We start from the raw sequence: 15,431 nt of genomic DNA, 5'->3' as shown, positions 1-15,431 counted from the left end.
ATTAAGCCCTGGTGCCTGTGCCAGCTCTGAGCTATCCACTTAATCTTATTCCTCTTCCTCATAACCTTTTTAAATGTTTTAACTATCTTTCCACTTCCCTGTTAAAACCTTTAATAGATACTTGTCCACCATTTCCGATAGGGATTGTTAAGAGCTGGAATGACCCGATAACCTCTCCCTTTGGTTTGTTTTTGGTGGTGATCCAAAATTTATGTCTTCTCGTTACTAAGAAACAAGTGGGAATATTTTTTCCCTATTTATCTTATCAAAACCCATCATAATTTTGAACACAAAAGCAAAATACTGCGGAAGCTGGAAATACTCAGCAGGTCAGGCTGTGGAGAGAGAGAGAGAGAGACAGAGTTAACGTTTCAGATCGATGACCCTTCATCAGAACTGGAAAAAAGCTGGAGATGTAACAGATTTTAAGCAAATGTTGGGGGGGGGAGGAAAGAACAAAAGGGAAGGTCTGTGATCGGATGGAAGGCCGGAGAGATTAAGAGATGGTTCAAGGCAAAAGGAGATGGTAATGGGACAAGTTAAGAAACAAAAGACGGTTCTAGATGAAGTGTAAATGGCACTGGCTAAATGAAGGACAGCTGCCACATGGGAGAGAAAACATTTTTTTTTTTTTTTTTGAACACCTCTATTAGACGCCCTTAACCTTTCCTGTTCTAATGAAAAAAGAGCCCTAGTTTCTCACCTGGGGTATCAACCTAATGAATCTCGTCTACACTCTCCCCATAACCTTCTTACCAAAGTACAAATGCAGAATTGTAACTGGCGAGTGTCGGGGCTTAAATAACTTGATATTTCTTATTTAAAAGCAGGCTTAAAGATGCTCAAACCTTCTAACCCACAAAAATAAAATCATGTTTAAGAGATATGTTGGCAAGTTGATGCAAATCAAGCCAAGCATTTATTTTCATACATTAATTTACATGTTTTACTTCCCCATATTAAAAATCCACAACCTGACGTGTCAACTTGAACTTAAAAACTGCAAACTAGGAGAAATTAGTATTTACTGCCATTATCAACCACAGAGAAAAGAAATCAGCCAATTTCAGAAGTGGGTAGGTTTAATTTGCACTCTGAGCTCCTCTACTATACATACTCCGACAGGCACACACGTCACTTCTCAATGTCTCGCTGACCTCAGCATCTCAAAACATGAAAATCAGTGACGTTAATCCATGTCCTATCAGTACAGCATGCTGCCATGCATTGGGCTATACTTTGCAGTTTTAAAGATTAAATTAGTGTACCTAAGTAAGATGGTACCCTTTGCATCTAGATAAGAGGGGGAAAAAAAAAATCACACCACTCTTTGACAACACACCCACAACCCATGTTCTGGAATGGGATGGGCAATTACTTGTTTACATAAGAGGACCCAAACTTACCAGTACAAAAGCCAGTTTCTGTCAAGGCTTGAGTTTGCAGCTTTTTTTTGATGTTGTACTAAAGTCATACTTTGAGTTCTGGACAAGTGCATCACACAACACAGGTTATGCAACAATACATTTTATTACTGAAGACTGGAGCCATTTTCACTGCAAGTTAGTTATAACATTCTTTTTAAAAATCTGTTAAAAACATAACTTGCATTCACTTGTTGCAATATATATTCACACAATACATTGTCATTCACTGAATTAAGACTAGTTTAAGGAAAGTCGGGACACTAGGGCACATTCTAATCAGTATGTAAAACAATTATATCCAAACAACTTCTCGTCTTTTAACACGGAAAAACACCACAGGCCAGTAAGGGTTTGTAAATAAAGTATGTGAACTTGGGTGTTTTCTGTAGCGAATATCTCCAGTTTTACACATTCTGTATTGTGAAGTAAAGCAAATCATTATTTTTTTTAGGTGAAGTCTGCAGAGCACAGTACAAAAGTCATGAAAAGTTTGCACGGAACTACACAGCAAAATGTTTCCTACATTTCAACAGTGACTGCACTTCAGAGCTGTAAATCGCTTTAGGACGTCGTGAAAGGCGCTATATAAATGTATGTCTTTCTTTATGTACAATTCGGGAAGGCCTGAAGCACTATAGGAAACATGCTGACAACATATACAGCTTTACTATTAACTTAATTCATCGTCTTCCGGATGCCTATGCCAGAACGACACCAGTATACACACAGGCACGTTTTATCACCAATGTTAAGAGTCAATTAGACGCTAATGTAAATGCGGGCTTTTGAAGTAAACAGAGTTAACGAAACGAGACAATACGGCAAAAGTAAAGAGGCGATGCAGTCAGTGTGTTCACGATGTCCAGTCTCAGCAGGAGCATTGGAGGAGGAGGAGGAGGAGGAGGGAGGGGTGCCCGTTACCGAGCATCAAACACCACCAGCCTCTTGGTCCTCTTCTTGTACATGATCCGGTAGCCGCACTCTCTGCAGCGGATCGGGTCTCGGGATTTGATTTCGTTTTCAGTGTGGCACTCTCCGCAGATGTACACCATGGGCTGCTGCTTGGGCGGCTGCGCGTCCTTCTGCGCCTCCATGGCACCGATTCACTAATCCCTGGCCCGATGGACCGCTGCCTGCCCGGCCTGCCGCGTGTGTGTACGCCGGGGTCCGATTCACAAATCCCTGACCCGATGGACCGCTGCCTGCCCGGCCTGCCGCGTGTGTGTACGCCGGGGTCCGATTCACAAATCCCTGACCCGATGGACCGCTGCCTGCCGCACGCGCTCGCTGCGGGATCCGATTCACAAATACTCAAGGCCCGGATCACGTGGCCAGCCTCCCAATGACGCCATCACGGCCGGGACCGCTTCCGGCCGTCTGATTGGTTGGGCGCTTGGAGTGACTGCCATTTCCGGGTAACGTGTGCAGGTGAGCGGTGGGGGGATCTGTATTCGGGGATGTTGCTGGTTTGGTACTCCCGGCAGGAGATGCACTTTTATCGTTCGCCTTTAAATTTAGAGAGTTGCGAGCATCTGGCATCGAAAAGAGCCCTCTCCCCCCCTAGCGCTTCTGACCAGCTTAATGACAGGGTCCTGGGTATGTCCCACTGCACTCAGGTGGGCAGATTGGGAGCTGGGCATAGTTAGAGTTGGTGAATTCTGCACGTTTGGGATCTGAGCCCACGCCCAGCAGGGGCCTGTATACTCTTTTTGATGCACACTTAAACAAAACATACTGGAACAGTACCCATGGATTGGAGGGTAGCTAATGTTACCCCACTATTCAAAAAAGGGTGGTAGAGAAAAAAAAACAATTATAAACCGGTAAGCCGGACATCGGTAGTGGGGAAAATGCTAGAGTCCATTATAAAAGATGTAATAGCAGAGCACTTGGAAAACAGTGACAGGGTCGGACAAAGTCAACATGGATTTACAAAAGGTAAATCGTGCTTGACTAATCTACTGGAATTTTTTGAGGATGTAACTAGTAGAATAGATAAGGGAGAACCAGTGGATGTGGTGTATTTGGACTTTCGGAAGGCTTTCGATAAGATTCCGCATAAGAGATTAGCATGTAAAGTTAAGGCACATGGGATTGGGGGCAAGGTACTGACTTGGATAGAGAACTGATTGGCAGACAGGAAGCAAAGAGTTGGAATAAACAGGTCTTTTTCCGAGTGGCAGGCAGTGACTAATGGGGTACCGCAGGCATCGGTCCTAGGACCCCAGCTATTCACAATATATATTAGATCTAGACGAGGGAACTAGATGTAATATCTCCAATTTTGCAGACGACACAAAGCTGGGTGGCCGTGTGTGCTGTGAGGAGGATGCCGAGAAACTCCAGTATGATTTGGACAGGTTGGGTGATTGGGCAGAAGCATGGCAGATGCAATATAACGTGGATAAATGCGAGGTTATCCACTTTGGTGTCAAAAACAGGAAGGCAGATTATTATCTGGATGGCAATAGATTGGGAGAAGGGGAAGTGCAACGAGACCTGGGTGTCCTTGTGCACCAGTTGCTGAAGGTAAGCATGCAGGTGCAGCAGGCAGTTAAGAAGGCAAATGGTATGTTGGCCTTCGTAGCGAGAGGGTTCGAGTACAGGAACAAGGATGTCTTGCTGCAGTTGTACAGGGCTTTGGTGAGACCACATCTTGAGTATTGTGTGCAGTTTTGGTCGCCTTATCCGAGGAAGGATGTTCTTGCCATGGAGGGAGTGCAGCGAAGATTCACCAGACTGATACCTGGGATGGCAGGAATGACGTATGAGGAGAGATTGGGTCACTTGGGCTTATACTCGCTGGAGTTTAGAAGAATGAGAGGGGATCTTATTGAAACTTATAAAATTCTAACAGGACTAGACAGACTAGATGCAGGAAGGATGTTCCCGATGGCCGGGAAATCCAGAACTAGGGGTCACAGTCTAAGGATAAGGGGTAAGCCATTTAGGACAGAGATGAGGAATTTCTTCACCCAGAGAGTGGTGAACCTATGGAATTCTCTACCACAGAAGGCAGTAGAGGCCAGTTAATTAAATATATTCAAGAAGGAGTTAGATATATTTCTTAAGGCTAAAGGGATCAAGGGATATGGAGAGAAGGCAGGGACAGGGTACTGAATTTGGATGATCAGCTATGATCTCATTGAATGGCGGAGCAGGCTCGAGGGGCCGAATGGCCTACTCCTGCTCCTATCTTCTATGTTTCTATGTGATTATCTCTCTGTCGAGGTGTGATCAGTGGCAGTTAGAAAGGTTACCTGTAATCATCTTTTAAAAGAACCTTAACAAATTAAATTAAAATTTCATTGGCTGGGGTGATGATGCACTCCAGTCCCCACCGGTCGCGGAAGGCCTCGAGCGTGCCGGCGGACACCGCGTGCTCCATCTCCGGGGCCCACCCGGGCGCGAACGTGGCCGCGGAAGAAAGGCAGCAGGCAGTCGGGCCGAATGACTCCCCTTGACCGCCTGCTGCCTGGACCAGTTCAGAGGCCTGTGTATATCGTAGATCACTGCCAGAAGAACTGTGAAATAGGAGTACACGCATGAATTTAAAATCAGCATATTTCCTAATCGTTCATTGTTGCTATAGCACACTGATTCATTGATATAACCAGGTGGAGTAGTGGTTCGGTTACTGGGCAAGTAATCTTGAAAATGTGATTTCAAATCCCACCACCGCCTACAAATGGGGGAAAAAATGTTCAGACTGTAACTAAAAGATACAGGGCATAATTGTTCACAATGTTCCCAAAGAATATTAGTTTGAGACAATTACTGATTTATTGTAGGAGCTAAAAGGAGCAGAAGAGATTTCTGTCAGTTGAATCATTTCCACTGTCGGACTGGGTCTAAGAAAACCTTTGTACTGTCGGACCAGACAATGAATTTGATGCAGCCTCAGGGTTTTGAGATCTCAAGGCACACAGCTTGAAAAAGTTAAGTTTATTTAGCATTGTTCCATGTCCTAAGGATATCTCGAAGTGCTTAATAGCCAATGAATTACTTTTGAAGTGTACTTGTTTTGTAGGCAAGTGCAACAGCTAATTTGCTCACAATAAAATTCCACAAACAGCAATGTGATAAATGACTGCTCAGTCTGTTTTTGGTGGTGTTGGTTGAAGGATGAATGTTGGCATGGACACTAGGAAAAAACTTTGGGGAAAAACTGCCATCGGATGTTTTACGTCCTTGACTGAAGGAATGTTCCAACTCCACCTCTTTAATGCTTTTTCCAAATTGGACAGCGTCAGGCAACAGTATAACTGCAGCTGCCCACATAGCCCCATTTAGTAATGTTCCCCCTACTGCTCTGCTTGATTCAGTCCAACTGGAGTATTGAAAGAGTTATAGCTTAACAATCAAATCAAATCAAATCAAATCAACTTTTTATTGTCATTGTTAGTGCACAAGTGCAGTACAACGAAATGTAGGCTTGCGGCTCCCGAGAGTGTACAGTTTGGATTAGGACACTTAAACATTTCAACATACATTTGTACATATATATTAGCATAAATATGACCATAATAATCTGCAAGTATTCACAAATAGTAATTAAAGAATTTGAGTTAACTGTTGTTCAAATAGTAAATGCATTGCAAACGAGCAGTCCTATCTATATTTCTGGTACGGAACTTATGTTCCATGAATGTCTTTGTAGAAAAAGCATATTGTTTGGGGTTGTCAATAGGAATTCTGATTAGATTTAAATAATTTGCTGTGCTTTTAACCAAAGGATAGAACATTCAAGTTCCATTACTGGTCACACTCCAATATTTTAGTCTGAAGGACAGATTCTGCCAGTAAGCCCGATATGGAACTGTTATTTGCAGAAAGCAATAGGTAGTGACAAAATGTGTCAAAAAATGGCGTCTGAATTTGATTCCATTATTATAACTGAGATACCTGTTTTTTATTTGAATAATAATAATGTCTAGTTGATTTATTGATATTGTGTTGGGTTTACTTATTGGAGCATGGAACGAAGGGTCATCGACCTGAAACGTTAACTCTGTTTCTCTCTATACAGATGCTGCCTGACCTGCTGAGTGTTCCCAGCATTTTCTGTTTTTATTTCAGGTTTCCAGCAATCGCAGAATTTTGGTTTTGCTCTGCTGAAGTGGGAATAAGGCATTTGTCGGGACAGTGCAGGAGTCTTGCCCTTCACCTGGCCATGTTGTACCTGACGTGGGTGTTCTTGGATGGCGACACAGAAAATGGTCCTGTTCCTCGGTGCTAACATACTTGGCCCAGATAGGCACAAAAGTTCCAACCCCTCCCCCGCCTCCAACGTTGCTTGGTGATTGCTGAAAAAAGGGCGATCAGTTTCACTTGATGTTTGAAAGTCAGAATTTACTCTGGATAATAGCAAGTAGAAAAGATGTAGTAAAATACGCTTTGGTTGCCCTTTATCTTTTCACAGAAACTGCAGCACAATTGTGCATTTTTCATGGGCTATACAAACACCTGCTAGCCAACAGATTTAGTAGTCTACCTGCATGAAAGATCTGCCAGTCGGAACTGTGCTCAGACTAGGCGTTTCAACCGGAAAGATGAAGTTAATCCTCTCCAGTGTTGTAAATGGATGTCGCCGCGGCAAGCTGACTGAAGTAGGACGGAATGGCGGTAAAAGCCTCGACATTCCCGGTTGTCTGCTTTATACCCGGACAGGCACCGCTCCACATCTGACCCATGACACACTCAGCCTCATAGAAGGAGTTCCTGAACCTGTGCACCTGACATTATCTACACTGTATGTGCAAGTATAAAACACTTTTTCTTTTGCCCTTGGGTTGTACAGTAGTGTAAATACGGTGTTGGGTACCTGTTAAAATGTAGCGGTATCCCTTTTGTAGAATAGCATTCAAAGATCCACGTTGACCTGGTTTGGTTTAATTCAAGAGTGTCGATCAAAAGAAGTTCCTTTGACTTCAGTGTTAGTCAGTCCTGGACCAGTAAGTATGGAATGTGATGTGTAATCAGCAGATGTAAGTTATACTGCCGATTGTATATTGCTACAGGTCACACTGTTGGCAGTGAAAAAGTACCAGTGGGCATGTGCCTCGCTTGGCATCTCCATTGTAATGTTGGGTGTACATGGGTGGGAGCACCTGCATTCTTCTCTAACATTGAAAAGTAAGGTATCAGGCCCTGCCCTTTCCCTGTACTGGTTTATATTCCTCCTTTTCAAACCCTTATCAGTTCCTTTTTAAATGATATAGTCTCTACCTCAATAGCCACTTGTAGTGAAGCATTCCATGTTCTAATACCTCTCTGTGTGAAAACAATTCTTCAAATCTAGTGTTAAGTCTAAATCAATGCTGCTTAGTGATCAGTTACACTGTAGCTGACATGAACTCAGGCGGGTGTGAGATGATCTCCTGGAGGGAGGCCTCGCACCACTTGTGCGTAGGATTGGGACCTAACTAAGTTATACTGCCAATTCGATGTGCATCAAAACCACTTTGTGTTCACACCAGTGGGGCATTAAAACTGCATATTAATTTTAAATTTGATGAAGTTGATAAACCAGCCATTTTTTTAAAAAGAGGTGCAACATAAAAATAGCACAATGCAGATGGTTTATTATCCTTTCTTTGTCTGCCACTTTTGCTCCCCTTCTCTCCCAGTAACATTTGAATAGTTGCTGACTTACAGGTCCACGGGTGCCAGGGATCTTCTAGTAACTAAAGGGATCAAGGGATATGGGGAGAAGGCAGGGACAGGGTACTGAGTTTGGATGATCAGCCATGATCGAATTGAATGGCGGAGCAGGCTCGAGGGGCCGAATGGCCTACTCCTGCTCCTATCTTCTATGTTTCTATGTAATTCACCCAAGTGAGAGCCTAGACGTTGATTATTGGCAGACTATTCGACTATGGGAGCCATTACAGTGAAGCCCAATCCTGACCTCAGCTGACTTACACACTTTCAACTGGGTCGGGATCAGCAGCTGGAGTGTGGCCAATTTTCCCCTCCCTTAGGTATGAGGTAGAAGATCAGCCATGATCTTATTGAATGGCGGAGCAGTCTCGAAGGGCCAAATGGCCGACTCCTGCTCCTATTTTTTATGTTCTTACCCAGGAGTGCGACTGCCATACTGCCTGATCAGCTAACCCAGTGCAGATCAGGAAATCGAAACCGGGGCCTCCCTGACCTGTATGACTATACAATTTGTAAAAACATTGTACAAGAACAAGAAGTACAGTAACAACCTGCTAATTATATGAAAACATTTCTAAATGAGAAACATGTTCAGTGTGGACAACAAAGTACAAGTACACCATTACTTGCATGTGTTGTAACCATGATTGGACTACATTGTATCAGCTCTTAGAAAGAACTGCCTTGTAAATGACCTGCTCGAGGGCAAAAAACAATATAAAAAAACACAAAGCAGAAACTTAATACTTAAAAAAATTTGAATCATCAGACAATTCAAATTAAGTGAATTGGAATTAAGAGTTTACGGCAAGTATAACTACATTAGTCTGATTCACTATCTAGACCCTGGTTCCTACCCTGGCTCTAGGTAGGAAGAAGCCTCCTTTGGAGCAACACAGTCCTGGAAAAGCCCATGGTTGTACGGCCTCTTCTCCTGGCTGCATGGAGCCATATAATGCTTGTGAAAGAAACCAGAATAGAATAAAATAGCTGATGTGCTCCGACCAGCTCTCTAGTTGCTGTAGTCTATAGTAGGGTGAACCCACGTGAGCTAGGTATGATCATTGGATTAGTGAGTAAATTATATTTACTTGACGCACCCTCTGATTTGGTGAGTTAGTTTCTCGCACTCTGTGAATGAGGTTGTGAATTGAAGCTGTGCTGAGACTATTGATGCAATTTGCGGGCATGACTCTTGAAACCAGTAGACGAAGGAGGCCTCTATCTGGTAGCAAAATACTGCAGATGTTGGAAATCCGAAATAACAACAGAAAATGCTGGAAAAACTTCTTTTGTTTCTTTTATTCTTTTGTCCGATCGCAGCCCTGCCTTCGATCTAGTTTCTTTTCTTTCCAGTTTTGAAGAAGGGTTCGACCCGAAACGTCAACTCACATTTCTCTCCACGGATGTTGCCTGACCTGCTGAGTTTTTCCAGCATTTTCTGTTGTTATTGAGGCCTCTATCTGCTTGGATTCATATCCAGTGCGGGTGTTCTGATCTGTTCCACCACTCTGTTCTTGTTTCTTTATTAAATTCCTGCCATAAAGCACTGTGATCAGTCGCAGTCCTGAAAGCTACCTTGAAAGTTATATTTCTCAAAACTTGCAGTGTTTGTAAACTGGGATTTTACCAAGTTTGCATTAACAATTTATAGATGTTGAATAAATTGATCCAAGGGTGTGGTTTTACTAAATATTTGCTTATCAAATATCTTAATGTTGGTTATCTCTGGTATTATTCTGCACATAAATTTTATTTGTTTATTTTTTTCCCTTCAGTGCTGAGCACCATGAAGTTCTGGAGGAGTATAAAGAAGGCATTGGAAAGTTCATAGGTACTCATTGTGATTTGTAGGCAAACACGTTTGCCCCAGGTGAAACTAGAATCTGTTCCAGGCTGTCTACATATTATTTGTTCATATCTAGTTTTGCGACGAGTGCATGTAACAGTGTATACAGTGGTGTAGGTAAATCCTGTTTTGGTGTAGGTAAATCTCATATTGAATAGTTGTCAGTGAATCCCCTTTTCATTAAAAAAAAAAGAATAATTACAAAAAAACTGAAGGTGAACGCTGGTAAGAAAAAAATGCTGGAAATCTGAAATGAACTCTTGAAACACGAACCTCGCTCTTTCAGATGTATTCTTTTTACAAATCTGTCTGGCACAGTATTCATTGTTTTAAATCCCAATGCATGTTCCACACCAATTGTACTGTCTTAATCCCTGTAAAGCTTTACCCTTTTGAATTTTAATTGTAAGATCGTGCTGTCACTAGTAAAACCGCTGCTTTGTTTTGGGTAAAGTTCCGATATCACTAATGCCACTGCAGATTCCATTGCAGCCACGTGATGTTTCAGCTTGGTGACTGGTGGTGTCGGACTCCACTCGATTGATCAGTTTGAAAGAAGTGTCATTTATTTCATTCTGTTTTATCACAGGCATGCCAGACTCGGTTCTGTACTGTTCTTTGCACGACCCAGCTAGCCCATGTCCGTCAGGGTACAACACAAACAAAGTAGGTTATTTACAAGTGTAGGAACAGAATTTCGGGGATACTTCAAGGTATTCCTCTTGCCTTGCTTTTGGTTCATTTCTTTTCTTGGCTGTCAGCAGAGTGGCTCATTATGACTGTAGCTGGATTTGACTTGCGAGCAGGGCAAATCATGGAATGCAGTACTGATGTTCTCTTTTACATTCGAAAACAATACATTTCTCTCGGTTATTTAAGAATCAGAACAATTGGGGCTCCACCATAGCTGTGCTGGTAAATTTACCACACAGGATGGTTCTTTTGTTTTGACGTTTGTTTCGATGATCAATGGTTGGGTGGGAACTGTAGATTGTACGATTGGCTTCAACATTCCTGGGTGAGAAAGAAAAATCAACCAGGATTCTCGCTCCTGATCGTGACTCCTGCTGCAAAGTGAGCGTGCATGTATGTACATCAAGTAAGGTGAGCTGATCTCAGCAATGCTCAGCTGTGATATCCCGGCCTCTACTTACTGTCCAGGCTTATCAATGAATAATGACCATCTGGATGAGTGAGTGGAGGATTACTAGCATCTGCGGAACAGTACCCAAGCATGAGTCACTGCGTCAGGAAGAGAGCTGATTGTAAAATTCTCATCCTTTTTTTCACATCTGTCTGTGGCCTCACCCCTCCCTCTCTCTCTAACCTCCTCCAATCTTGCAACCCTCCGAGATCTCTGCGCTCCTCCGATTCTGGGCTGTTGCACATCCCCGATTTTATTCGCTCCACCATTGGCGGCCGTGCTTTCAGCTGCCTGGGCCCCAAACTCTGGAATTCCCTCCCTAGACCACTCCGCATCTCTATCTATCTCTCTCTCTCTCCCTCTTTTAAGACTCTCCTTAAAACCCACCTCTTTGACCAAGCTATTGGTCACCTGCCCTAATATCTCATTATGTGGCTCGGTGTCAAATCTTGTTTGATAATCGCTCCTGTGAAGCGCCCTGGGACGTTTCACTACGTTAAAGGTGCTATATAAATGCAAGTTGTTGTTATCAAAAACTATGGGGAGGGGGCTGAAAACTGGAACCATTGAATTACAAATCTGACGTTACTGCATAATGTAAAGTTGAGGTTTGCACAGTATAATTTTGAATTGTGTAAAAAAAAATTGGATATTGGATTCATTCATTCATTTTTTTGACATCCTCATTATTAGTGCAATAAAATCCATCACAAATCCATTCCTGACTCTCTCTCTCTTGGTGCCTTCAGGAACTAATGCCTCTTTTGTTTCTATTATCCCAACTGAAAAGACCGTATCAGTATGGGGTGGAGGGGGACGAATTGAACTAACTTCGTCAAAGTTCATGGCAATACAGCAAGCCTTCAAACCCGACTGGTACCAGTGCATGGCCGATGGAGAGCCTCTGCCTCCAGGAGCTCCCAGGAAGCGGGTCAAGAAATCAGTGGATCGGACTCTGGGCTTCTTGGATGATTGCCTCAAGGTGCATCAGAATTCAGAGGTAAGAAGATGTTACAGCAAGGATATCCTTAATGCAACACGTCTCCAAGGGCGACCGCCTCTGTACTTTATGTGTAGCAAAACCATAAATGTTTTTATAAAGATTATAAATAGCGAACAAGAAATTTTCTTCTTGTAAATGTGAGAGCACAGCTTTGTCATATTGTAATCATTTCTTGTGTACTTTTTCAAAAACAAGAGTGTTTTTAAATAGAGAGAATCCTGCATAGGATGTTCCTGATGACAATGTATATTCCACAAGTCACGGAGACTCCACACGAGCATGGCTTGTGAGTAATGCAGGCCTCCTCTAAAAGTGGCTTAAACATTGTACTCAACAACTTCCGATGCGGTATTCTTCTGATACAATGGCCCCGATATTTACAAGGAGGCGTAGGGAGCGCGGTAGTGCGTCTAACATAGAAACATAGAAGATAGGAGCAGGAGTAGCCAATTCGGCCCCTCGAGCCTGCTCTGCCATTTAATGAGATCATGGCTGATCATCCAAATTCAGTACCCTGTTCCTGCTTTCTCCCCATATCCCTTGATCCCTTTAGCCTTAAGAAATATATCCAACTCCTTCTTGAATATATTTAATGAATTGGCCTCAACTGCCTGTTGTGGTAGAGAATTCCACAGGTTCACCACTCTCTGGGTGAAGAAATTCCTCCTCATCTCTGTCCTAAATGGCTTACCCCTTATCTTTAGACTGTGACCCCTGGTTTTGGACTCCACTGCCATCGGGAACATCCTTCCTGCATCTAGTCTGTCTAGTCCTGTTAGAATTTTATAAGTTTCAATGAGATCCCCTCTCATTCTTCTAAACTCAATATAAGCCCAATCGACCCAATCTCTCCTCATACGTCATTCCTGCCATCCCAGGTATCAGTCTGGTGAACCTTCGCTGCACTCTCTCCATGGCAAGAACATACTTCCTCAGATAAGGCGGCCAAAACTGCACACAATACTCAAGGTGTGGTCTCACCAAGGCCCTGTACAACTGCAGCAAGACATCCTTGCTCCTGTACTCGAATCCTCTCACTATGAAGGCCAACATACCATTTGTCTTCTTAACCACCTGCTGCACCTGCATGCTTACCTTCAGCGACTGGTGCACAAGGACACCCAGGTCTCGTTGCACTTCCCCTTCTCCCAATCTATTGCTGTTCAGATAATAATCCGCCTTCCTGTTTTTGCCACCAAAGTGGATAACCTCGCATTTATCCACATTATACTGCATCTGCCATACATCTGTCCAATCACCCAACCTGTCCAAATCATACTGGAGTTTCTCGGCATCCTCACAGCACACACGCCCACCCAGCTTTGTGTCGTCTGCAGACTTGGAGATATTACATCTAGTTCCCTCGTCTAGGTCATTAATATATATTGTGAATAGCTGGGGTCCTAGCACCGATCCCTGCGGTACCCCACTAGTCACTGCCTGCCACTTGGAAAAAGACCCATTTTTTCCAACTCTTTGCTTCCTGTCTGCCAACCAGTTCTCTATCCAAGTCAGTACCTTACCCCAAATCCCATGTGCTTTAACTTTACACGCTAATCTCTTATGTGGGACCTTATCGAAAGCCTTCTGAAAGTCCAAATACACCACATCCACTGGTTCTCCCTTATCTATTCTACCAGTTACATCCTCAAAAAATTCCAGTAGATTAGTCGAGCACGATTTACCTTTTGTAAATCCATGTTGACTTTGTCCGATCCTGTCACTGTTTTCCAAGTGCTCTGCTATTACAGCTTTTATAATGGACTCTAGCATTTTCCCCACTACCGATGTCAGGCTTACCAGTCTATAATTCCCTGTTTTCTCTCTACCACCTTTTTTGAATAGTGGGGTAACATTAGCTCCAATCCATGGGTACTGTTCCAGATTCCATCGAATGTTGGAAGATGATCAGCAATGCATCTACTATTTCTAGGGCCACTTCCTTAAGTACCCTAGGATGTAGATTATCAGGCCCTGGGGATTTATCGGCCTTGAATCCCGTCAATTTCCCGAACACCATTTCCCTACAAATACTGATTTCATTCAGTTCCTCCCTCTCATTCGACCCTATGTTCCCCGACATCTCTGGGAGGTTATTTGTGTCCTCCTTTGTGAAGACAGAACCAAAGTATGTATTTAATTGTTCTACCATTTCTTTATTCCCCATTATAAATTCCCCTGATTCTGACTGCAAGGGACCTACGCTTGACTTCACCAATCTTTTTCTCTTCATATATCTATAAAAGCTTTTACAGTCAGTTTTTATGTTCCCTGCAAGCTTACTCTCATACTCTAATTTCCCCCCTCTTAATTAATCCTTTGTCCTCCTTTGCTGAATCCTAAACTGCTCCCAATCCTCAGGTTTACTTCTTTTTCTAGCCAATTTATATGTCCTCTCCTTAGATCTTATGCTATCCCTAATTTCCCTTGTTAGCCACGGTTGAGTCACCTTTTTTGTTTTATTTTTATGCCAAACGGGGATGAACAAATTCTGTAGTTCATCCATGCGATCTTTAAATGTTTGCCATTGCCTATCCACCCTCAACCCTTTAAGAAACATTCCCCAATCCATCCTAGCCAACTCGCGCCTCATACCATCGTAGTTTCCTTTATTTAAATTCAGGACCCTAGTCTCTGAGTCAACTACTTCACTCTCCATCTTAATGAAGAATTCGATCATATTATGATCGCTCCGCCCCAAGGGGCCTCACACAACAAGATTGCTAATTAATCCTTTCTCATTACATAATACCCAGTCTAAGATGGCCTGATCTCTAGTTGGTTCTTCGACATATTGGTCCAGGAAACCATCCTGTATACACTCCAGGAATTCCTCCTCCACAGTATTGTTACTAATTTGGTTAGCCCAATCTATATGTAGATTAAAGTCACCCATGATAACTGCTGTGCCCTTATTGCACGCGTCTCTAATTTCCCGTTTGATGCCATCCCCAACCTCAGCATAACTGTTTGGGGGTCTGTATACAACTCCCACTAACGTTTTCTGCCCCTTGGTATTTCTCAGCTCTACCCATACAGATTCCACATCATCAGAGCTAATATCCTTCCTTACTATTGTGTTAATCTCCTCTTTAACCAGCAATGCTACCCCACCTCCTTTTCCTTTTTGCCTGTCTTTCCTGAAGAGTGAATACCCCTGGATGTTGAATTCCCAGTCTTGGTCACCCTGGAGCCATGTCTCCATAATCCCAATTATATCATATCCGTTTACATCTATTTGCGCAGCTAATTCATCCACCTTATTACGAATGCTCCTCACATTAAGACACAAAGCCTTCAGGCTTATTTTTTTAACACCCTTAGACCTTTTAGAATTATTATTTA

The 15,431-nt window shown here is 43.0% G+C and overlaps 2 protein-coding genes across 4 annotated transcripts in view; one reads left to right on the top strand and one right to left on the bottom strand.

The window, feature by feature from the left end:
- Nucleotides 1-1,511: 1,511 nt before the first annotated feature.
- polr2k (RNA polymerase II, I and III subunit K) lies at nucleotides 1,512-2,737 on the bottom strand. The gene has a single exon (XM_086006238.1). The coding sequence runs from the start codon at nucleotides 2,519-2,521 to the stop codon at nucleotides 2,345-2,347; it is 177 nt and encodes a 58-aa protein (XP_085862364.1). The 5' UTR covers nucleotides 2,522-2,737; the 3' UTR covers nucleotides 1,512-2,344.
- Nucleotides 2,738-2,778: 41 nt separating this feature from the next.
- Nucleotides 2,779-15,431, top strand: part of qtrt2 (queuine tRNA-ribosyltransferase accessory subunit 2) — a 49,032-nt gene continuing 36,379 nt past the window's right edge. The window contains exons 1-5 of one of the 3 annotated variants that reach the window (XM_086006234.1): nucleotides 2,779-2,855; nucleotides 6,850-7,179; nucleotides 9,869-9,924; nucleotides 10,529-10,605; nucleotides 11,874-12,083. In XM_086006234.1, the coding sequence (XP_085862360.1) occupies nucleotides 6,926-7,179; nucleotides 9,869-9,924; nucleotides 10,529-10,605; nucleotides 11,874-12,083 (597 nt within the window). In that variant the 5' untranslated portion in view covers nucleotides 2,779-2,855; nucleotides 6,850-6,925. Of the gene's footprint in view, nucleotides 2,856-5,936; nucleotides 7,180-9,868; nucleotides 9,925-10,528; nucleotides 10,606-11,873; nucleotides 12,084-15,431 lie in introns of those variants that run through there. The other 2 variants (XM_086006236.1, XM_086006235.1) reach the window with 2 other exon arrangements.

This window comes from Somniosus microcephalus, chromosome 14, assembly GCF_052327205.1.
Source record: "Somniosus microcephalus isolate GS21.2 chromosome 14, FLI_Smic_1.0, whole genome shotgun sequence".
Taxonomy (NCBI): domain Eukaryota; kingdom Metazoa; phylum Chordata; class Chondrichthyes; order Squaliformes; family Somniosidae; genus Somniosus; species Somniosus microcephalus.
The sequence above is the reverse complement of the archived record's forward strand: the minus strand, read 5'-3'. Positions and strand labels throughout refer to the sequence as shown.

What these genes read in the sequence shown, in the direction of transcription:
- polr2k (XM_086006238.1), bottom strand. Translation starts at nt 2,521, where the DNA reads ATGGAGGCGCAGAAGGACGCGCAGCCGCCCAAGCAGCAGCCCATGGTG.